The sequence below is a fragment of the Spinacia oleracea genome, chromosome 6 (assembly GCF_020520425.1).
Source record: "Spinacia oleracea cultivar Varoflay chromosome 6, BTI_SOV_V1, whole genome shotgun sequence".
In the NCBI taxonomy this organism is placed as follows: domain Eukaryota; kingdom Viridiplantae; phylum Streptophyta; class Magnoliopsida; order Caryophyllales; family Amaranthaceae; genus Spinacia; species Spinacia oleracea.
Window position 1 is genome coordinate 12616053 of NC_079492.1, and position 25663 is coordinate 12641715.

At 37.1% G+C, this 25663-nt stretch overlaps 2 protein-coding genes across 2 annotated transcripts; both read right to left on the minus strand.

Moving 5' to 3' along the window:
• Positions 1 to 12813: 12813 nt before the first annotated feature.
• LOC110792159 (uncharacterized) lies at positions 12814 to 13506 on the minus strand. Its single transcript, XM_021996970.2, has one exon. The coding sequence runs from the start codon at positions 13504 to 13506 to the stop codon at positions 12814 to 12816; it is 693 nt and encodes a 230-aa protein (XP_021852662.2).
• A 101-nt stretch (positions 13507 to 13607) lies between these two features.
• Positions 13608 to 14270, minus strand: LOC130462942 (uncharacterized). Its single transcript, XM_056831934.1, has one exon. The coding sequence runs from the start codon at positions 14268 to 14270 to the stop codon at positions 13608 to 13610; it is 663 nt and encodes a 220-aa protein (XP_056687912.1).
• Between the last annotated feature and the right edge of the window lie 11393 nt (positions 14271 to 25663).

Sequence of the window (25663 nt, forward strand, 5' to 3'; positions counted from 1 at the left end):
TTCAGATGACGAAGAAACTGAGGGAATGTACCCTTTTCTCTGCCATTCACTTGTCATTTCAGCATATGATTTCTGTCCCATATGATGAGGATATATGTTGAAAGATTGACTTTGTCTTGCTTTCTCACTTATTTCCTAATTTTAGGGGGGTAAAAGAAATTATTACAACAAAATAAAACTTAGATTATAACAAGACTTTAAATAAGAATAATTTTTATACCTCAGCTTCTTCGGAGGTACGTATCTTCACAAATTCCTTCCATATATCCTTAGTTATATAACTATACAAATCATATGGCATCTTTTCATCTTTTGGCCTTTTCCTTGTACCCCGGATCCAACCAGTCGCCAATCTTGATTTGAATTCCCTCCAACGCTTATCACAACTCTTTAAGACAACTTCTTTCTTAGTTTCATCTGTGATATGAAATTCTCTCTAAATGAAAGAAAAAGAAAAGGAACAAGAAAGTCTTTTAGCACATGAAAAAGACACGTAGATATGTACAACTGAATTTCCAAAATAAAACCGGTTACCTTGACGTCTTCCCACAAAGTGTCTTTTATTCCTTGTGAAACATCTTCCCAGGTTCTGATCAATATTGAAACCTTTGCGCGACTTATCTCGCCAATGTGATTCTTGTAATCCGTTGCCCATTTCCCTGTGGGTCGGTCCAAGTGATCCCATTCAATTTTTCTTGGAACCCCGGGCATGGATTTTATTCCTTTTGTAGGGCCTCTTGGCTTCTTTTTTTGCTTTTGGGGCACTTGATTTGGTGATTTGTTAGAAGGACCTGAATTTGCGTGTTGATCTTCATCCATGCCTGACGCTACTGCATTGGAAAATCATCAAAATTACATACCTTCAAAAGCAGGATTTTAAAATAAAAATAAAGAACTGACCAGTTCTGTGCACTGATCTGCACAGCTCAGATCAGAACTGTGCAGATCAGTGCACAGAACTGGTCAGAACTGATCAGTTCTGTGCACTGATCTGCACAGCTCAGATCAGAACTGTGCAGATCAGTGCACAGAACTGATCAGAGCTGACCAGTTCTGTGCACTGATCTGCACAGCTCAGATCAGAACTGTGCAGATCAGTGCACAGAACTGATCATAGCTGACCAGTTCTGTGCACTGATCTGCACAGCTCAGATCAGAACTGTGCAGATCAGTGCACAGAACTGGTCAGAACTGATCAGTTCTGTGCACTGATCTGCACAGCTCAGATCAGAACTGTGCAGATCAGTGCACAGAACTGATCAGAACTGACCAGTTCTGTGCACTGATCTACACAGCTCAGATCAGAACTGTGCAGATCAGTGCACAGAACTGATCAGAGCTGATCAGTTCTGTGCACTGATCTGCACAGCTCAGATCAGAACTGTGCAGATCAGTGCACAGAACTGATCAGAACTGACCAGTTCTGTGCACTGATCTGCACAGCTCAGATCATAACTATGCAGATCAGTGCACATAACTGATCAGTTCTGACCAGTTCTGTGCACTGATCTGCACAGTTCTGATCTGAGCTGTGCAGATCAGTGCATAGAACTGGGCAGTTCTGATCAGTTCTGTACAAATGCTGGGGAATGAATTTGAATATGCAAAATTTTGGTCCACAAACCCACCCAAAAACAGACTGTTCTTTAAAGATTAAGCAACAAAGAAAGCACAACCAAGCTCCTGAAATAACCTTCAGATACTAACAACCAGCAATTAGATGGTACACAGGAACTTAGCAGACACTTAAATCCAAATAAGATGTTTTTTTTCCGGGTTGGGAGGTAGTTTGGGAGTGCAAACATGGATGACATAATATCCAACTCCATGAGCATAATATAGAGACCAGTTGCATAAGAATTCAAGGAGTATGGAAATTCCCTGAATAAAGAAGTATCAGGTGTAACCATCCATCATCCTTTGAACAACCACTACTATCCTAAAGCCTCGTAATAATCTATTATTCCACATTGAAGGGTAATTGGGTCGTTATAGTACATATTTAGGCAAAAATGACATTTTCGAACCCAACTTTGAACCAAAGAACCTAAGGAATGTTTTCAAACTTATTACATGTCTCATATGCATAGTTATAACTTTCTAAGCCTCGTAATAATCTATTATTCCACATTTAAGGGTAATTGGGTCGTTATAGTACATATTTAGGCAAAAATGACATTTTCGAACCCAACTTTGAACCAAAGAACCTAAGGAATGTTTTCAAACTTATTACATGTCTCATATGCATAGTTATAACTTTCTAAGCCTCGTACTAATCTATTATTCCACATTTAAGGGTAATTGGGTCGTTATAGTACATATTTAGGCAAAAATGACATTTTCGAACCCAACTTTGAACCAAAGAACCTAAGGAATGTTTTCAAACTTATTACATGTCTCATATGCATAGTTATAACTTTCTAAGCCTCGTAATAATCTATTATTCCACATTTAAGGGTAATTGGGTCGTTATAATACATATTTAGGCAAAAATGACATTTTCGAACCCAACTTTGAACCAAAGAACCTAAGGAATGTTTTCAAACTTATTACATGTCTCATATGCATAGTTATAACTTTCTAAGCCTCGTAATAATCTATTATTCCACATTTAAGGGTAATTGGGTCGTTATAGTACATATTTAGGCAAAAATGACATTTTCGAACCCAACTTTGAACCAAAGAACCTAAGGAATGTTTTCAAACTTATTACATGTCTCATATGCATAGTTATAACTTTCTAAGCCTCGTACTAATCTATTATTCCACATTTAAGGGTAATTGGGTCGTTATAGTACATATTTAGGCAAAAATGACATTTTCGAACCCAACTTTGAACCAAAGAACCTAAGGAATGTTTTCAAACTTATTACATGTCTCATATGCATAGTTATAACTTTCTAAGCCTCGTAATAATCTATTATTCCACATTTAAGGGTAATTGGGTCGTTATAATACATATTTAGGCAAAAATGACATTTTCGAACCCAACTTTGAACCAAAGAACCTAAGGAATGTTTTCAAACTTATTACATGTCTCATATGCATAGTTATAACTTTCTAAGCCTCATAATAATCTATTATTCCACATTTAAGGGTAATTGGGTCGTTATAGTACATATTTAGGCAAAAATGACATTTTCGAACCCAACTTTTAACTAATCTACAAATTAACTTGGTGAAAAAATAGTTGCCAAAATAGTACCTATCTCACTATTTCTCTTTTTCAACATAAAATCCTTCATCATGATCTCGGCGTGTATAACTCATGTCAACATCGTCAATCATTTGAGGGATATGCCAGGAGGAAGGTGGAATCTCATTAAACTGCTCATCATACTCTTCTTCATCATCTACATCCTCAACGCCAAGTATTCTTCTTTTGCCTTCCAGAACAACTGACCAACTACGATCGGCAGGGTCAACCATGTAAAAGATTTGTTTTGCCGGTGATGCTAATATGAAAGGATCTGCAAGATGCCCAACTCGACTAAAGTTTACAAGTGTCAGGTACCCATGTTCATCCTTTTTGACACCGCGACTAATATCAACCCACTTGCACCGGAATAGAGGAATCTTAAAATACTTATATTCCAACTCTAATATTTCTTCAATGACTCCATAGTAAGAGTTCGTCTTATCTACAAGTGTTCTATCTTTTACACTAGCATACTCTGAAGACAAACATATTGCCGTAACACCACTATTTTGCATCGTCGTTTTGTCATCTTGTCGCTTCGTGTAAAAAGAATAGCCATTGATGTCATACCCCTCATAAGATATGACTTGACATTTAGGACCATATGCCAACCATCTCACCATGTCAGATACCTCATTAGGCGTGTCGGAAAATTGATCCATCACTCGACGCTTGAACCATGTGAGGAATGAACGATTATGCTCTTTTATCAGTTGAGGACCATTTTTTGAAGGATATTGCTCTCTAAGAAAGTTCATGTGCTCAGCCACGTATGGATGGACTTCACTAAGACTTTGCACCACAAACAGCTCAACCTTACACATCATTTCAGAACTGATTGATATCCTTTTCTTGCCAATTGTACCTTGACCCCCAAGTCTCCCATCATGTCTAGACTTTGGTACTCCGACTTCTTTCAAACGTGCCATATATTGAGAAACCCATGCAGCAACTTCCTCCGCGACGGTTCGTTGGACAATACTAGCTTCAGGTTTGGCCGGATTCATCACTCTATTTTTCAAGGTACCCATTTCCCGTTCAAAGGGATACATGTACCTCATACAAACTGGCCCACAAAGCTTAATTTCACGAACAAGATGAATAATCAAATGAGGCATCATGTCAAAGAATGATGGCGGAAAATACTTTTCAAACCGACACATGGTCTCAAGTACATCAGCCTGCAAATCATCCAGTATTGTTGGATTGATCACCTTGCTACAAATTGTGTTGAAAAAGAAACACAATCTTGTAATGGTATACCTCACTTGTGGCGGCAATATCCCTCGAATTGCAACCGGCAGCAATTGTTGCATCAACACGTGACAATCATGAGATTTCATTCCAACTAATTTCAAGTCAGACATGGACACAAGTCTACGAAAATTTGAAGAGTAACCGGCAGGGACCTTTAAGCCATGCAAAGACTCACAAAAGCTAACTTTCTCCTTTTTAGACAAGGTGAAACAAGCTGGGGGAAGGTACCAGCGTTTTCCCCTTTCTTGAGGTGCCAACTCGGAGCGACCCATAGCAGCCATATCTTGTCTAACTTTAGGCCCATCCTTCGTTTTCCCTTGCATATTCAACAATGTCCCAACAATGGCATCACAAACATTTTTCTCAATATGCATTACATCCAAACAATGCCTAACTTCCAAATCTCTCCAATATGGGAGATCCCAAAAGATAGACCTCTTCTTGTAACCACCACTTGGCTGACCTTTATAAGGCTTACCAAACTCTGTCTCAATGTCTTTAACCCGTTCATAAACCTCACACGCACATAAGGGGGCAGGAGCTTCTCTCATCTCCAATTCTCCATTAAAAGCTTCCTTCTCTTTTCGAAATGGATGATCTTCAGGAAGATACATCCGGTAATCCATGTACACATCTTTCCCACAAAATTTTAGGCGCCTCGAGACCAAATCATCATGACAAACTGGACATGCCTTCTTTCCCTTTACAGAATACCCTGACAAATTTCCATAAGCCGGGAAATCATTTATCGTACAAAAAATCATGGCACGTAAAGTGAAATTGGTTTTGGTGTATGCATCAAACATCAACACCCCTTCATCCCACAACAATTTCAAATCTTCAATGAGTGGCTCTAGATACACATCTATGTCATTTCCGGGTTGTTTAGGCCCAGAGATTAAGAGCGACAACATGATGTATCTACGCTTCATGCATAACCAAGGAGGCAAATTGTATATGGTGAGAAGAACCGGCCAAGTGCTATATTGGGTACTAAGTGTCCCAAATGGGTTCATTCCATCCGTGCAAAGACCAAGCCTGAGATTCCGAACTTCTTCCCTAAAGACCTTGTACTTTCGATCAATGTTCCTCCATTGTGGAGAATCAGCAGGATGCCTCATTAACCCATCTTTCTTCCTCCCTTCGGCATGCCACCTCAAGAGTTTTGCAGTTTTCTCTTCTGAGAAAAGGCGCTTAAATCTTGGTATAATTGGAAGATACCAAAGCACCTTAGCCGGAGAAGGTTTCTTCTTAGTTGATGTTGCATCATTCTCCACGATCTTGTAACGGGACAATCCGCATCTTGGACACTCATGCAGATTTGCATACTGCTTTCGATACAACACGCAATCATTTGGACACGCGTGTATCTTCTCATAATCCATACCCAAAGGACACATAAGCTTCTGGGCCTCATAGTTAGACCTTGGAAGTTTGTTTCCTTCAGGAAGATTACCAGACGTGGCCTCCAAAAACTGTGAAAAACTCTTGTTGGTCCAACCGTTTTCCACCTTTAAGTTGAAATATTCGATGACGGCACCAAGTACAGTTTGTGTAGAACCAGGATATAATGGTGTTGCGGAAGCTTTGATTATACTATCATACATATGGGGACGCTCAACGAAATGATGGTCTTCCACATCATGCATCATATCATCTATCCTATCTTTCTCCTCTTCTTCCTCACTTTCAACACCAATATCATCCTCAATTTCATTATCATCACCATTATCACAATGATTATGCTGACTCGAGCTCGGCATACTAGAACTTGCCCCATGATCTATGCTCTCACCATGCCATGTCCACGTCGTGTAGTTACCCTTAAAACCGCGACGAACTATGTGATCAACAATATCATCAATATCCCGATACCCCCTTGAATTATTGCAATCACAACAAGGACACAGAATTAAACTTGATTCATGTTCTGATTGATGTTTCAAGGCAACCTTAATGAACTCTTGAATCCCTTGTAAGAACCTTGTAGAAAATCGTTTACTACCATACATCCAACTCCGATCCATTTTCAACCACTAGACCAAATTTTGTCAAAGGTTAGAATATAAACTAGGCTATTCATATCATTATAAATCCAAAATTTTGTAGCAAACCCAAAACATGATTTCATATATCACCTAAATTCATTTCATACCCAAAACTTCATTTCATAACTTTTAATTCAACAAAACCTAACAACTAAAATTCAACAAAACCTAAATCCTAAAATGTACCCAATTAAAATTCAACTAAAATTCAACAAAACCTACAACTAAAATTCAACAAAACCTAAATCCTAAAATGTACCCAATTAAAATTCAACAAATAATATCAACCATTAAAATTCAATTATAATGCATAATTAAAATTCAATTATAATGTCCACAATTAAAATTAAAATGCACAATTAAAATTCAATAAATATCAAAATTAAAATTCAATACCTAAGAGAGGAGAGACTACAATGAACAAGGGCGGCTGAGTGGGCGGCGGCGTGAAGGAGTGAGTGGCCGTGGGCGGCAGGAGTGAGTGTGTGGGCGGCGGCTCTAAAAAGGGAGTACAGCAAGAAGGAGTGAAGCGGTGAAGTATAGCGCAGTGAAGGGGCAGCGCAGTGAAGAAACGGCGGAAGGCACGGAAGGCGGCAGTGAAGCAACGACGGCAGGGTGAAGCCGCCGGTGAGACTCTAGCAGTGTTGGTGTTGGTTTCGTTTGGGAGTGAAGCAGTGTTGGTTGTTTGTCGAGCAAAACCTAAGTCAGAATGAAGCTTGAAAGCAATTAAGCGTGAGCGCGAATTCGAAAAAAAAAATTCAAAACACATTTGCGTCGCAGCTTTGTTAAACTGCGACGCAAATGACTCTAGGATGCCCCCCAAAGTCATTTGCGTCGCAGATTAGTAAATCTGCGACGCACTTGATTGAGTTAATTGGCAGTTTTACTAATCTGCGACGCAAATGACTAAATTTTATGCTAAAATTTGTCATTTGCGTCACATGTTCAGAATGGCGTGGCAAATGCGGGGATGCAAATAAGCCTTTTTCCACTAGTGAAATAACACAAAATAATAATGATGTAATATACACAGTAACATAAATAACACAAGATAAATAACACTATGTATCATCGAATATACAATAAATAACATAAGTACAAGATAAAGTAACATATATTATGTCAAAAATAACATGCATAGTACAAAATTATGAAAACATATTAGCTTATAAATTGACGAAAATTACGAACTGGATTTTAATTCATGATGCAATTGTGTCATCGTCTTCAAGTTATTCAGAACTACAATTGTACAAATAAAAAAAACCCCCCAAAAAATGAGGGTTTATGTAAGTCAAAAATTTCAAAAATATGAACAAATATTAGGAAGAAAATACATACTCCCTCCGTCCCGGAATACTCGACCCGTTTTGACCGACACAGAGTTTAAGGGACTTGAATTGACTTATTTAATTTAATAGGTAGTAGTTGATAGTGGGGTATTATTTTAATGTAGTTAGTGGGAAATGTGTAAAGGGGTGGGGTTAGGGGAGAGTAGGGGTTGAATTTTTAATTATTTTTTGTATGGAGTAGGGGGTAGGTGGGTTAATAGGGGTGGAGTGAGAAATAATATAATATTGTTAGAATATTTCCATTTTTAGAAACAGGTAAAGTATTAAGGGACGGCCCGATAAGGAAAACAGGTCAAGTATTCCGGGACGGAGGGAGTAATTATTTAGAAATTAGTGTTACTCACCTTGTACTTTTGAATTCCTTGTTTTCTGGATGTTTTTCAGGCTACTTTTCTTCCATTTTACTTTAGAAATCTTCAAAAATTGCGAGGAGAAATGTAAAAGATGAGACTTTTAAGAAATATTAATGGGGAGGTGAGAGAAAGCTTAAAAATCTCCAAAAATGGCGGTTTGTGACAATTGTGGAGTGAAAAAGTGGAGAGGAGAGAGAAAGCTTTGAAATGGAAATGAAGCGTTACTGTAATTTTTCTTCATTTTAAGGCTATTTAAACTTATAATTTTGGCAGTTATGCTATGTTACTTTGTTTTCATTTCGTATGTTACGTATGTCGTTTCACATGTTATATTATGTTACCCAACGTTCTATGTCGCGCGCGTTTTGTTATATATTCGTTGCGTTTTACCCTCGGAAGGACCATTTGGATAGTACTCTCGGGTGTATAATTCAGTAATTGGGAGTAAGCATATGGCAGTTTTAAAATTACTCCTTGGTGGATATCATAGTTTCCTAATTTTTGAGTTATTCTTCTTTAATTAATTTTTGTGTTCTTTCTCGAAAAAAAAAAGTCTTTTACCACCTAAAAAAAAAAAAAAACTTTTTACCACCTAAAAATTAAAACACAAACTTTTGTGTAGGTCTTTCCTGTAAGACCACCTTATACCAACTTATGTTCGCGGGTCAAGTTCGGATTATTTTGGTCGCGTGTCAAAAAACCGGATCCTTTTAAAAACCCATTTCTTTTTTCTCCTCATTTTCAATTTCATAACACACTGTTCACATGCAGGAGAGAGAAGCCTGAGTTTTTCATCTTTTCGCGCCGATTCTTCTTCTTCCATTTTACGCTTCACTTCTGCTCGTTTTTTCCTACAATTCTGCTATTTGTTCTTCCGATCTCGACTCAACCTCCCTGCTTCTTCTTTGTTTCATGGATTTCGTAAGTTTTTCTTGAAATCAACCAATAATGGACATCAACTAATAATAAAACGCGGAAGAACAAAATGCAATCAACACACACGAATTATACGTGGAAAGCCCCTTCAATGTATAGAGTAAAAACCACGAGACTTAATTGCCAAAAAAAAAAACCACGAGACTTGTGAGAAATACACCCTTGTCACCTTCTCTTATTATGATAACATTAAGGGAAACATAGCCCCAATCAGACATACAAAGGTTCACTACCCATCAACACTTCTATACATAAGAGATTAACAATTAAGAAACAAAGAGATTAAAAAAATATCACTCAATTTGTAAGTTCTGTCCAATTAAAACCACAGACAACCTAGAGCTCAAAACAACGGTCCAATCATTCAAAATGATTCCCCATGTATCCCCAACAAGCTGACCAAAAATCAGCACGATCTCACAGTTGAAACTCCGGCAAAAGACAGTTTAACGATGACTGCCCTGAAAACTCCGTACAACTCTCTCCACTTTCTCTCATCTCCTTATGTGTGTTTGTGTTTGATATGATTCCTTACACACTTCGTTGCTGCCTCTCAAGTCAGCCAAAAGTATAATAACCATGTACTCCCAATCATCCAAAGCTTGCACAAACCATAAGCAAACTAGCTACCTACCTCCGCACAGATGGTGATAGTATTGCGTCTTATCTGTATTCCTTTTCGTTCTCTTCGTTCTTCCACTAATTCCAAATCCATTTCAACAACTCTCTACTCATTTTGAGGGATATGTAAGGGTGATACATTGAGAAAAAAGTCGTCCGAACTTGAGCTTGAGTCATCCCCATTGTCTGAACTCGAGTTAGAGTCATCCCCATTGTCCGAAGTTGAGCTAGAATCATCCGCATCCTCTATTCTTTCAATATTTTGTTGATTTGGGATTTCACCAACAATATAGAGTGTACTTGGGAAAAGAGAATGATCTGTTAAGAGCAAACAACATGACTTAAATTGGAAATCTTAGCTAGAAAAATGTAGAGTATGTTGGAAATTTATTGTAAGGAAAGGAAAATGATAGAAATCAATGTGTTAAAATAATTTGATCACCTCCTTTTTTATGTAACAGGAAAAGAGCACAATGATATTTAATTAGGATTTTTTTGGGTATTTTCTATCTTAAAAAAAACACAATTTTGTAATACTTCGTAACTACTTTATGAAAAAATTTATTGTATTTACGATCTTAAAGTATGTTTGTGTTTTACAAACATTACCACTTTAGTGCTTCTCATTTTAAAATTAAGATATTTCTTTCATTTCTTAATCGTTATAAGTGTTCAATGCTCATTTTCCCCCTTTGTGTGAGTATTCTATAGGAAAATTTATTTCAAAACAAATATTTATAGGTTCACAAATATCTTTTTTATTCGTTTGATCTTTTACAACGGAATATAAAAAAATTCCATAAATTTATTTACGAAATACTCTATACATTTTTTTTTGTGAACTTTTTATTGTAAATATACAAACATTGTGTGTTGTATAGCAATATACAAACATTTCTTAAAAGTATTGTACTTACATTTTATGGACTTACAATAAAAATTTCATAAAATAAAATATATAGAGTACTTCGTAAATGAATTTATGGATTTTTTTCACGCCAAAAGTTATCACATGTTTTCCGCAACGATTCCAACTGTACCATCAGCAGTGTTATACCATGTGCCTGAATAGAGACAAGCATTAACATAAGGTAACAGAATCTTATGTAATTTTATAAAAATTGGAATTATTATCAATTAAACACTTACCAGACATTGTAATACCTGATATCTGAATCATCCAAATAGTTTTCATAACCAAAATAGAAAGAAAATGGCTTCGTATAAGTGTTCTTAACTCGTGATTTCAGAGTTATTTCTCCATGTGGACCTAAGCTTACTCTTAGGTGAAACTCAAACCTATTAAAAATAAAGAAAGGACAATGAACAAACAACTAGCTTCACAAATACTCGACACGTACTACAAGAAAAGAATTGAGTGAGAGTATACTTTTGAGGGTGAACAACAAACCAGTCTTGCTTCACTGGCTTTTCAAACAGATCAACATAAGAATCGATAGGCGTGAGGCAATGTGCTGCATAGTTGGTGCACTTCGGTGGAGGATTTGGATCAATAGTCTACGTTAGACTGACCATAGGACGTCTAGTGAAATAGCCGGACTGCTTTTTCTATTAGAATGTAATATATTGAAAGAAGAGGTAACAGTCAGAATCCAATTGAAAATCACAACTTTGATGTAGAAAGAAAAGAAGAAGGGCAGGGAAGTACACACAATTTTACATAATAACACATAATTTGACAAAGCACCTCCCTACTGCCACCCCCTATTGCCACCCATATGCCTGCAGACGGTAGAATACTTCATCCCGTAGCACAATAATGTTGACTTTTGTATTCCTTTTATTTAAATGAATTAATTATGTAGTGGTAATAATACTTGAATTAAAGCTATAAATAGCCATAGTTGTAATCGGCAAAAGACAAGCCATACTATGAGAAATATATCAAACACTTTGAGTATTGAGTTTTGTATTCCTTTCATTTGTATGAATTATTTATGTAGTGGTAATAGTATGTGAATTAAAGCTATAAATAGCCATAGTTGTAATCGGCAGAAGACAAGCCATACTATGAGAAATATATCAAACACTTTGAGTATTGTTTAGGTTGAGTATAACCTCCCTTCCCCTTGGTATGGTATTACTCTATCCAAGGTTCTTTATCTACTAATTCCTAGTGGTGTTTCTGTATCTAGGAATTAAAGAGCTGTATCATCAGAGTAGCCGATCGACGTGGTGATTAGGTTAATTCTATCCGACCTCTACCTAGTAATGAGTAAAACTATTCCGATAGAAAATCGCAACTTAATTTGATAAATTAGTATTCAACCATAAATATTTATTTGACAGCTATACTCCTAGATCATGTGTTTAATCAGTGGAGGATATTCTACCTTCCAACTGTGTCATAGTCCAATAAATTTGGTAAAATGACACATGCAGTGGGTATAGGTATTAATAACACCTTGATGCTTTTGAAAAGGTAATCCTTTTTTGTAATTAATCCTGTTCTCCCAACAAGTGATATGGCCTTCCTCTAGTGGTGGATCCAGGAATCGGGGAATGGGGGTACGGAGTTGTAGACAGTACTAACTATTAAAAAAAAAAAATCCAATACCAAAATTTAATTACCAATTCAAATTATTACTAATTAAAGTTAATAATATTCAAATAAAAATTTATAGTTGCATCCGACAAGATTTCATATTTTGGAAACGATTTATTACATCTTCATCACTAACTTTAGAAGAAAGATCTCTCTCAATAAATGTGACTAAACAAATCATTCAACAATTGATCACCCAACCGATTCCGCAATTTGCTCTTCACAATAGTCATCGAGGAAAAAACTCTTTCCACACTTCTCGTTGCTACGGGAAGAATTAATACTAACCTTAAAAGTAGGTAGACTAGTTTGTAAGTAGTATGCTTACCGGTTTCAACGAGGATGGTAGAAAGTTTACCAAGATCTTTCACTTCTCGAAACCTTAAATCCTTTCGCATGTCATCAATAAAAGCTCAAGCTCAAACCGAAGACTTACCAAATCATTGGTTGGGAACTCTTTTGGATAAAATTCAGCAAGTCTTTACAACTTCATCTCATCAAAAAGAGAAAACAAATTGGTGGGACTCAAGCAAGCCATACAAAGTAGCAATTTCATATTCACCTCATTAAACCTATTGTTAAGCTCTTGAAGTTGCAAATCAATGACACTTAAAAACATTTCAATACGAAAACGATGAAGATTTGTAACCTTAGCAAAGAAACGTTTTGATCTTCCCTTGGGAACATACAAGGCATCCATATCGGGAACTTCAATCTCATGTTTAGCACAAAAAGAACAAACATTTTGGAAAAATACCTCCCATTTATGATCTCTCATCTTTTGCAAACGTTCCTTAGTCAAAGAAACAAGAGCCATGGCATTAACAATATTTTGGTCTTTCCTTTGCAAAGATTGACTTAAGAATTCCGTATACCCAAATATTTCTAGCATCAAGTGTGTCATGAAAATGAACTCGAATGACTCAAATTTCTCCATAATAGCTTGAGCTTTCCCACGATCATCCGCATACAAGGGATTCTTGCCAATCATTTCAAGTACCTTCATGATTGTAGAATACAAAGTAGTGATATTCAAAATATTTTTGTAGTGTGACCCCCATCGAGTTTGACCGGGCCTCCCCAAACCAAGCTCTTGATTCAAACCTTGCCCACTTTCAATTTCACCACATTCTAATGCCTCAAAAACCTTTTGAGCTTGAATTACTCGAAGCATTTCTCTACGCTTACAAGAAACTCCAATAACATTCAATAAATAACCAAGTTGTTCAAAAAGCCAAATACAATCATCATTTTCCTTAGCAACCGCAACAAGAGTCAATTGAAGTTGATGTCCGAAACAATGTAGTAAGCAGAAGGACTATCATTCATAACCACAGTTTTTAACCCATTTATTTCACCCCTCATGTTGCTAGCTCCATCATAACCTTGACCACGAACTTTAGACAAACTTAAAGAATGCTCCATAAGTAAGGACTCAATTGCTTTCTTAAGTGACAAAGCAAATGTGTCCTCAACATGCACAATACCAATAAATCGCTCACAAGCCCTCCCTTGTTTACAGACATAACGCACACAAAGGGCTAATTGCTCCTGTTGGGATATATCACTCGACTCATCGGCTAAGATTACAAAAAACTCATCACCGAAATCTTCGATAATGAGCTTAGTAGTCTCTTTGGCACAACAATTAATAAGTTCTCTCTGAATGGAAGGAGCATTCATTTGATTGTTTCCTGGGGCACTCTTCAAGACAACTTTCTTAGCCTTTTTATCATTTTCCGCAAGCCATAACAAAAGCTCTTTAAAATTCCCTTTGTTATCTGACATTTCACTTTCATCGTGGCCATAAAATGCCAAACCTTGTCGCAAAAGAAATCTCAAGCATCTAAGTGAGTAAGTGAGGCGGGTTTTGTAAAGAGCACTAGCTTTAGTACTATTTTTGGCCAAAGATTGAGTGATTGATAAATTTTGGTTCATGAATTTTTTTTACTTCTTTACAGATTCATTATGGCCACTTCCAATACCCCCCAACATGTTTTTTCAATCTCTCAGGTTTATTCCATGTATTAAAACCTCCATTGACAAATGTATCACCTCCTGGATAACTTGTTTTATCTTTAAACAAGTAACAAACAAAACAAAAGACAACATCTTTATGAACACTATACTCGAGCCAATCATACTTTTTATACCAAGATACACTAAAACGAAGCATACCACCCTTATTCGTTTGAGGGAAATCATGTGTACGTGGTTGACAAGGCTTTTTAACAATATAACCTCTTCTTACGGGGTCTTGATCATTGGGATGATAAGATGACATAGGTCTTCTTAATCTTGGATCATGTGGCAGAAGATCAACATCAAAAATATCATTTCTCCCGCAAGCTCTTGCTCTACTCTGAGGAGTGGTTTCACATGGGACTTCATCTTCATTGGAAAATTCAGAATCATTACTTTCTTCAGATTCTTCAGTTTGTGGCAATGGTGGTTCTAAAAAATCAATTTGATTTTCTTGAATTGGAGAAAGCTCAAAGTTGATTTCTATAGTTGGTGGAAATGGTGCCAGAACTTCAATTTTATTTTCTTGAATGGGAACCTGACGATTTATTTCTTCAACTGGTGATTCCTTTGAAGTCGGTGAAGAGGAAGATGATGATTTTTGTGACTTCCCTCCACCTTTCTTCCAAAAGAATTCTAAACTTTTGTTCTTCATTTTGCAAATTTCAACTCTAATAATCTAGCAGTTAAAAGAAATCCCTCAATTAGACAATAAGACAACAAATTAATTTCACATTATTCACTATAAAATCCCAGTAGATTAATAATACAATTATGAACTAATTTTAAATTTATAATGTGTAATTGATGAGAATTGGAAATCTGAAATTTTGTTAATGTAAAAAATACTATACGAATTGAATTCACATTCTTTGTGCAATTTACATTAATAAAATTGATTAGTATAAATTTCAAAATAAAATTTTGTAAATTGCAATTACTATAATTTAAATACTATACAGAGCTGTAATTGATTCAAATTCTTGTTTAATTGATTAGTATAAATCTATAACAAAGAAACAAATTACTCAAACTTGCAAACTCTAATCAAACAAATCTGATGATGTAAATACAATTCGTATTTCGTAACTTACCCATTAAACCAATTGAAAAATGAAAAACATAAGTGAAGAAACTTACTAGATAAAGTCTGCATATTTGATAGAGGGACGGGAAGGAGACGCCGCAGTTCACCGATTGCCGGACCGGCGGACTGAAAGTGTCAAAGTGGTAGTTTCTTGAATCTTGGTTGTGAGTGCCGCTGGACTGCTTGAGGTTACGAAGAAAGAGAAAGAAGTCGGGTAAATTAGGTTTAAATGAGTCAATTTTGTCTTTTGGGCCTTGGGCTTTACTATAGAATATTCAGATAGGAAATTCTAATTTTTTTTCCTCCAGATTTTTTCTAAGGAATGGGGGCAGTTGTACCCCTTGTTCCCCCCCTTAAATCCGCCACTGCCTTCCTCGATGTCAATCTACAAGCACAAAAAATCATAATGATTACGCACACTATTACAAATTATACACCTTTACCGACTAATTTGAAAGAATATGATCAGTTTTACGACTGTTCCGGTGTTGAAACAATGGGCTTCGAATGAAGGCCCTTTGGAATGTGTGGAAGATCTTGCTAGCTTGAATGAGTTGTGTCCGAATTCACCTGCACAATAACAAGGTTACTAGCCTCGGGGGTGTTTCCGAGGAAAGCCCCTCCGATGCCTAAGTAAGAACGATGCTCGGATTCTAGAGAGAAGTTCTCTAGAGAGTAGTCTTAAGGCGGTAAATTGGACGTACCTTGAGGTGTGAGCCTTGGAGGCCTATTTATAGTGTTTTTGTAGTAAATGCCCATAGGTCATTTATTGCTATTGGGCCTTGGGCCTTGATTGGTGGCTGACCAGCCATGTTGGATTGTAGTGGGTTTGATGTCGTTGCATAGAGCCCTTGGGCTTTGGACTTAGTGGCCCAATTGGTATCCAATTGGGAGCTCAAACAACATGCCCCCAGACCCGGTCCATTTAGAATTAAATGGGTGGGTTTCCAGCTGTCAGAAGTCCAAAAGTTCCCTCCCTTTTTCAAAAGGAAGCATTTTGATTCGTGTATTTGTGGAACAAGTGTTGAGAAGATTCCTCGGAAGTGTCTTTGATTAATTGGTTGGGAATAAAGTGGAAGTTAGGCAGTTTTTAGATCGTGGCCTATAAATATCGCACCCTTTTCTTCATTCCAAACTTTATTCGCTCAAATCTCTCCAAATTTCCCAAGAATTCCAGCGGTTTCTTCGAGTGTTTTCTTCAGACCTTCGCAAATTCACTGAGAATCTGCTTCGGGATCTTACTTCGTTCGTTTCATCAGCGTTTTCTGTTCCAGGAAAGGTAATTTTGTTTCCTATTTTCGTTTTATTTTCTTTCTACCCTTTTCTGTGCTCTTCGGCGTTCTACACTTTGCCATGGCTGGGGGGAGATGGAAGAAGAAGTCTGGCGTGGTGTCCTCCTCTAGTGATGAGGAAAAGAATCGGGTTCCTGAGGGGAAGGTAAAGCAAGTTTATTCCGAGGTTGACGTTGAAGAGCGCTCGGAGAATGAAGCTCGTGCTGAGTCCAGTCGAGGAACTGGTGATGAGCGACATTTATGTCGCTCTTAGCTTAGGATTTTAGTTCATTTTATTAGCATTTTGTTATTATTTTTGCTTACTTTTATCGTTTTTATTTCGTTTATTTCATTTTTGCATTTATAGTAACATTTTCTCGTCTTGCGTATATTTTAGTCGTTTTTGCTCTAAATATGCCTTTTGTGCGCATTCTCATTGCGTAAGAGTTGTTTTGAATATTAACGTGTTAATAATGTGTCATTATGCTTGTCGACGAGTTATATGTTTTACGATTTGTAAAAATCATTAACGAATTAATATTTTGATTTTCGATTATTAATAAAATGCTTTACGATTTCTATGTGTAGCGACGAAGTAACTAACTTAGTTGCTGCCCACACGACCAACACAACAGCAGCTATACACAAGCAGGCCAGCAACACTCGAGCTACTTCACGATCAACAGCCCAAATGGTACACTCGAGCTGTGCACAAGAACAGTTGCTATGCTGTTGCTTGAGCTTCGTTGTTGCCCATTTGAGTGCCTTGATCCAGGCCTTGTAAAATCACGACAGTACGGCCACAAAGGAGCTAACACAGCCAACACACAAGCAGCCACAGCAGCTCGCTACACAGCAGCAACTCAACACAAGAACAACAGCTATGCACGCAGCTCTCGCCTTGGCTGCTGTTGATTAAATCCCTAGTGCTGCTCACAAATCCAACAAGCTTCCATCAGCATCACACCACAGCACCAACCTGAGCAGAACAGTGCAAGCAGACTAGCAACCTCGCAGCAGAACAGTATCACAGAAAGAGCGTATCAGAACAGTCGCAGCAACAGCAGCCATGGTCTGTGCGATCGAACAGGTCAGGCTGTGCGATCGAGCAGCTTCTGTGCGAGCACATTGGAGTTCTCGTGTGTGCGCACGAATTGGCAAAATCAAGGCAGGAACTCAGCGTCTGTTGGTGCGAGCGCACGACTTTCCTCGTGTGGTCGCACGGCTGCACGGAGGACTATAAATACGAACTTCGCAGCATTATTTCGACAAGCAGTTTTACGTAATTTCATTTTTTAATTTTCATTTCTAGTGCTTAGCTTAGAATTCTAGAGAGAGAATTAGATTAGGGCTTAGATTAGAGGTTACGATTAAGATTTATTGCTTCAAAATTTTCAATTTTTAGTGAATTCAATCATCAAATTTCAGATTTCTTTTCTCTTTCCTTTGAGCTTTATTCTTCATTTTTGTTCTTCAAGTTTGATGCAATTTCTACAATTCAAGGTATAATTCTACTTTTCTTTTTGATTTGTTCTTTCATTCTTTAATTGCTTCATTAATTTCGTTTATGCTTTGAATTCATGCTTGAATTCTAGAATTAGTTTCATATTTTGAATGTTCTTGATTTTTCCCTAATTTTTGGATGTTTGAATTTTCTGAATTTTGTTGTTTGAATTAGCTTCATTAATTCAATTAGTTTCATGATTGGGATTAATGTTAGTTTAATTTTGATGTTAATCATGCTAGTTGAGTAGTTTTAGTCTAGAGGTTAAGGTTGAAGCCTTGGGATTGAATTTGGTGAAATTTTGGGGAAATTCATGATTGATGTTGTGATTAAATGTGATTTGGTGATAGGACATCCATGACTAATTGAGTGGTAGTTGCAAATACTATTTGATTAGGGTTTGATTGGAATGCATAGTTTAGGTTTGGCAAGACATTGTGAGCCTGTTTTTTGCAAGTGAATAGTAGTTCCTATTATATGCAAGTTGTCTAGTTTAGGATTAGGCGAAAGCTCTTCCATAGACAAGATGCTTCGCGTGCTCCATCCGAGAGGTGGCGAGCATGTCATTCGATTCTATTCCCCTATACACCAAGTCGTTGCATATTCATGATTGTTTTGACCTCGTTCTCCCCTTAATTCAATTTCCATTGCCGATTCCCGAAATCTCTAGAATTTCTTTATTTGTTTGTATTTCGTGCTTTTTAGATTAATTCAAAAACTCAATTTCCATCCGAATTAGCTTTTGAACGCGTTAGATTGAAAAGTCAAACATATTCATTATCTTGGGACGATCCCTATACTTGCCGCTATAGCAATATAGCCGGTTAGTTAGTGGTTTATAAATTTTGTTTGGTCGGGTGATTTTCTTTTCAACGACGAAAAAACACCCTATCAAAATGGCGCCGTTGCCGGGGAATGGCATCATTGTTTGATTTTCTATTCTAGTTCTCTAGTCTAGTTCATTTTTCATTTTCTTTTTCTTTGAAAACAAAAAAATCAAAAAATCAAAAAAATGTCATGAGTGTTCTATATTCCTCAAGTTGTTCATGAACCATTTTATACTTCCTCCATTTTTTTTAATTGCACCATCTTGGATTTCACGCTTGCCAATGCACTATTTTAACTATTAATATCTCTCATTATACATTTTAAAAAATTATAAAAATTTGATAATTTGAAAGTATATTTTGAGACGAATCTAACAAGATCCCACATGAATATATTTTTCCTTACATATAAATCATAAAAATTAAATATATTAGAATATGTGAATAGTGCTAAAATCAAGATGGTGCAATTATTAAAAAATGGAGGAAGTATGTATTATAATAGAGTTCATGCGGAGCTTGAACATCGTCGCATCCATGGAACTCTTAATGGTTTAAAGGGATGGGATGTTAGGGATTGCATATATTATGGAGTGAATATGGAAACATTTGAGATTCTTCAATCCAATTGTAATGGAGAGCTTCATGACATGCATTGGAAATATGCCATGTCTTTCTTTACGTGGTTTGCTATAGTTCAATATTTTGACTCTCGTGCTTATTCTCGTGATTTTTCGCATCCATGCATGAATGTCAATGATTTCCCTCATGTTTCTAATGATAATGCTCACGAGGTTGATGACAACCATTCTCCCCATGTTGATTCTCAAAACTCCTTGCATTGTGAATTTTCAAAATCTTGTCCGTGTCGCAATTATATTGATGATGATGATTATGATTATGATTCATGTTATGCTAAGGATGATAATCAATCTAGTGATGAGAATGATGTTGAAAATGGTGAGGTATTGAACTTAGAGGTTGTTCCTCTTTCTCCCACCTCCCGTCCCTTGAGCGAAAGTGACTCTCACCCCATTGATGATTGCCCATTGAATATTGAGAATGATTTGGTTCACTTGGGATGTGATAGTTCTATTGAGGATGTCATTGAGTGTGAAGCACCTAATTTGGTGGTCTTGGATGATTCCAAGATTTGTATTGAAGTTGATGATGTGAATTTGGTTGAAAAATCCCTTGTTGAGATTTCTTGTGCTCCTTGTGATGTGAGTGAAGTTGTTTGTGAAACTTTTGTTCCCACTCCCTTCCCTCATACCCCTTTCCGAATCAAGAAACTCGAGATTTATCCTTCCTTTCCCATCTCACTTCCTTATTTTCTCCGAACCCCACCACTTGAGGATCTCTCACCTTCCATTCATTCCCCATTGTCTTGTTTGAACAATATTGAGGAAATTGGCTCTCTTGCCACCCAAAAAGAGTTCGTTGAGGAGCATGAGGCTTCTCTTTTCCCTTTTTCTCTTTCTACTTTTGATTTTTCTTCTTATTTTCTTACTTTTCCTTTTGATTTTTCTTCCTCTTGGCACCCCACACCCCGTAGGCATAGAGTTGCATTTTACTTTGTGCTTGCTTCTCTTTTGACTCTTGCCTACTTGTTACTCTTGGATATGTTTGCCATTGCAAATGACAAACTATTGCGATCATTGTCGGGGTATTTACTAGAGGTAATAGGCGTCAAGCTAATGACGTAAAAAGAGCGCTTCTCGGGAGGCAACCCGTGGGTGTTGGCCACTTGGCCCATGTATACTAATTTTTCTTGATTTTTGAAGTTTTTGTGCCTCAAGCTTTCTTGATGTGGAAATCTTTGCATCCATCTTTGCCATGTCCGGCTATTCTTCTTGGTGAGTTCGTTCGTTATTACGGTTCTTTGCGGGACTTGCTCCCACGACATTTTTGGTAATATCATTCTAACTCTCTTGCATTCTTTGGGGTCGGGCATCATATATGCGGGGCATTGGTTGGATGGGTAGCTGTGCCCCTCCTAGTTTCGTTTTAGGCCTTGAGGACATGGCCTAATTCAAGCTTGGGGGGAGATTTTATTGTTTGGATTGCTACTTTGATCTCCATGTGACGGATTGCTTGATTTTGTGAATATTTTGGATTTTGTGCATATTTCTTGTTTAGTTTCATTGATTTTCTTTATTTTCTTTTCCTTATTTTCTTTTCCATTTCTTTTCTTTCTTTTTCCTTTTCGATCTTTGTCAAGGCAAGTTTTTCTAGGTTTCTTAGGCATTATTCTTGATTTGGGCAAATAAAATTGGAACTTGTAGGTTAGAATGCTTTTATTCCTAATTGGTAGATGTTTGCACGATTTTCAATGTATTGGGTCGAATCTAGGATTTAGGTGTTAAGAAACTTGGTTGAACTTTGGGTAGCATGCGTCTTGAACCCTTGGTTTGTGGTAAGACGGTGTCGATCTCTCTAGTGACTTGAAACCGGAGAGAGTGGTATTTGCTCCTATTGGTGAGGACCATGTTCAAATTAGCACAAACACATTGTTTTCATATATTGAGTGGCATGGATCATTGGCATTGACTTTCTTATCTCCCGAATTTGACTATTTCCTTCCCGAGACCGCGACCGAACTACTTTAGGGGACGATAGAGGCATTTCTTTCGGTGACTATTTTTCTTTTTAGTTTAGGATCGGACTTTATTTTCTATTTTTCTCATATATTTTTGTTTGCATTTTCCCATTTGCTAGCCATTTGAGCCTTGCCCCTTCATTTATTATAAGCACATTACAAGCCTAATAGCCTTTGTTTTATTTTCACCCTTAGAAGTGATAGTGAAGCTTTGAGTTATGATGCTTGATGCATGGTTTTGAATGATTATGCAAAGTTGAGGAATGATCGATATTGGTATGAATGGAAAAATTTGGGAAATATGTTGTATATAGTGAATAAATAAGCAAAAGAAAAAAGAGAAAGGAAAGTTTTGAAAAAGCCAAAAATAGAGAAAAACAAGGCAATGAGAAAAGTTTCATTTGAAACACAAAAAAAGGAGAAAATCAAATCAAGAAAAGTTCAAAAAAAAGAGTTTTAGTTTAGTGTAGTTGTTGAATAAGCTTGGGGGTACCCCAAATAAGTGGTATGAGTTTGTTTTGGTTCGATTTGCTTGAGTTGAGTTCATTCATTGCACTTCACTTTAGGTATGAGCACCAATTACCAAATTTGTTCCACACCTTACCCCTAGCCTACGTTACACCCTAAAAAGTCCTCTTGACCCTTTTGAGTTGAGTCTTTGTCGGTGGAGGGAGGATTTGGTCAAATTTATGGAATAAGATTGTCATGCTAAGATGTCGGGTAACCTTCTCTTCTCCCTTGCAAATCTTGTTTTCCGACGCCTTCGCGGCGTCATGAGACACTATTCTTAAGGGTGGATGGGATCTAGAGATTTGACGTGGTATGCTCGGTTGAAGGGGAATTGATAAGTGCTTACCCTTAGTTCTCTTTGCTTGAAATTTGAATCCTTCACTCGACTTAGGACATTGGTTAGCGTGCATTCGTTTATTTAGTTAGTAATATTAGCATTCTTTTGTGCTCGATCCATAATAAAGGCCCTTTTCTTGAATTTTGTAGTTTCATTTTTCATTTTTCTTTCTTTTCTATTTTCTTTTCCTTTCTTTATTTTTCTTTTCTTTCTTTTTCTTTTCTTCATTTTTCTTGGTTTATTTTCCTTTTTAGGTCTTGCCTTGATTCAAATTTTTGGAAGAGTTATGGGTGGTTCTCTTTGGAAACCCTTGCGAGATCCCACTCGCCCTCATGAGTGATTGTGGGGTTTAAAGAGCTTGTTGCATGCGCTTAAATGAAACCGTAACTCCTACGAAAGTGAGTTAGTGTGCATTCTTGTAGTTCTTATTTTCGTAATTTTGATTTTTAATAAATAAGCTTATTCTCCTCCCCGTTTCTCATTTAGCTTTGCTTGAGGACAAGCAAAGGGTTAGCTTGGGGGAGTTTGATGAGCGACATTTATGTCGCTTTTAGCTTAGGATTTTAGTTCATTTTATTAGCATTTTGTTATCATTTTTGCTTAGTTTTATCATTTTTAGTTCGTTTATTTCATTTTTGCATTTATCGTAACATTTTCTCGTCTTGCGTATATTTTAGTCGTTTTTGCTCTAAATATGCCTTTTGTGCGCATTCTCATTGCGTAAGAGTCGTTTTGAGTATTAACGTGTTAATAATGTGTCATTATGCTTGTAGACGAGTTATATGTTTTACGATTTGTAAAAATGATTAACGAATTAATATTTTGATTTTCGATTATTAATAAAATGCTTTACGATTTCTATGTGTAGCGATGAAGTAACTAACTTAGTTGTTGCTCACACGACCAACACAACAGCAGCTATACACAAGCAGGCCAGCAACACTCGAGCTACTTCACGATCAACAGCCCAAGTGGTACACTCGAGCTGTGCACAAGAACAGTTGCTATGCTGTTGCTTGAGCTTCGTTGCTGCCCATTTGAGTGCCTTGATTCAGGCCTTGTAACATCACGACAGTACATCCACAAAGGAGCTAACAGAGCCAACACACAAGCAGCCACAGCAGCTCGCTACACAGCAGCAACTCAGCACAAGAACAGCAGCTATGCACGCAGCTCTCGCCTTGGCTGCTGTTGATTAAATCCCTGCTGCTGCTCACAAATCCAACAAGCTTCCTTCAGCATCACACCACAGCACCAACCTGAGCAGAACAGTGCAAGCAGACCAACAACCTCGCAGCAGAACAACATCACAGCAAGAGCGCAGCAGTACAGTCGCAGCAACAGCAGCCATGGTTTGTGCGATCGAACAGGTCAGGCCGTGCGATCGAGCAACTTCTGTGCGAGCACACTGGAGTTCTTGTGTGTGCGCACGAATTGGCATAATGAAGGCAGGAACTCTTGTTGGTGCGAGCGCACGACTTTCCTCGTATGGTCGCACGGCTGCACGGAGGACTATAAATACGAACTTCGCAGCATTATTTCGACAAGCAGTTTTACGTAATTTCATTTTCTAATTTTCATTTCTAGGGCTTAGCTTAGAATTCTAGAGAGAGAATTAGATTAGGGCTTATATTAGAGGTTAGGATTAAGATTCATTGCTTCAAATTCTTCAATTCTTAGTGAATTCAATCATCAAATTTCAGATTTCTTTTCTCTTTCCTTTGAGCTTTATTCTTAATTTTTGTTCTTCAAGTTTGATGCAATTTCTACAATTCAAGGTATAATTCTACTTTTCTTTTTGATTTGTTCTTTCATTCTTTAATTGCTTCATTAATTTCGTTTATGCTTTGATTTCATGCTTGAATTCTAGAATTAGTTTCATATTTTGAATGTTCTTGATTTTTCCCCAATTTTTGGATGTTTGAATTTTCTGAAAATTGTTGTTTCAATTAGCGTCATTAATTCAATTACTTTCATGATTAGGATTAATGTTAGTTTAATTTTGATGTTAATCATGCTAGTTGAGTAGTTTTAGTCTAGAGGTTAGGGTTGAAGCCTTGGGATTGAATTTGGTGAAATTTTGGGGAAATTCATGATTGATCTTGTGATTAAATGTGATTTGGTGATAGGACATCCATGACTAATTGAGTGGTAGTTGCAAATACTATTTGATTAGGATTTGATTGGAATGCATAGTTTAGGTTTGGCAAGACATTGTGAGCCTATTTTATGCAAGTGAATAGTAGTTCCTATTATATGCAAGTTGTCTAGTTTAGGATTAGGCGAAAGCTCTTCCATAGATTAGATGCTTCGCGTGCTCCATCCGAGAGGTGGCGAGCACGTCATTCGATTCTATTCCCCTATACACCAAGTCGTTGCATATTCATGATTGTTTTCACCTCGTTCTCCCCTTAATTCAATTTCCATTGCCGATTCCCGAAATCTCTAGAATTTCTTTATTTGTTTGTATTTCGTGCTTTTTAGATTAATTCAAAAACTCAATTTCCATCCGAACTAGCTTTTGAACGCATTAGATTGAAAAGTCAAACATATTCATTCTCTTGGGACGATCCCTATACTTGCCGCTATAGAAATATAGCCGGTTAGTTAGTGGTTTATAAATTTTGTTTGGTCGGGTGATTTTTTTTTCAACGACGGAAAAACACCCTATCAACTGGTATTACTGGTGTAGACACCTACTTTTGTCCCCATTTCCGAAAGGGAAAGGTTCGATGATGAAAGCATAAACCTCCACTTGACAACGCATCTCCTATAAAATAAACGAATCTCGATTCCTTATTTCATTTCACCCGAAACCTGCTATTTATGGAAACCTGCTAAAAATAGTAACTGCCGTAAAAGGTAACTTCTAAAAGTGGCAAATCATAAAGGATAGAAACCTGTCAGAATTAGGTGTTGCATTCCAACATGAATCCTAAATGAGATAGAAAACTGCGAAATCCTATTCCTAATATGATTCGGAAATAAGAGTTACGTATTAATTAAAATCCTTACGAACCTAGAGTTCGTAACGGGCCCAGACGCATTCCGTCATAAAATTGATACGCGCTAAAAGACTCGATTAAATCTCAAACTCTACGGAATTTAGGAATCCGAATCTGATTAAAGAAAACAGCCCAGACCCTATTTTCAACGCCTGGGCGCTGAAAATAC

Bases quoted from the DNA above. Each gene is read 5' to 3' on its own strand.
- LOC110792159 (XM_021996970.2), bottom strand. From the start codon at position 13,506: ATGCTTCGAGTAATTCAAGCTCAAAAGGTTTTTGAGGCATTAGAATGT.
- LOC130462942 (XM_056831934.1), bottom strand. From the start codon at position 14,270: ATGAACCAAAATTTATCAATCACTCAATCTTTGGCCAAAAATAGTACT.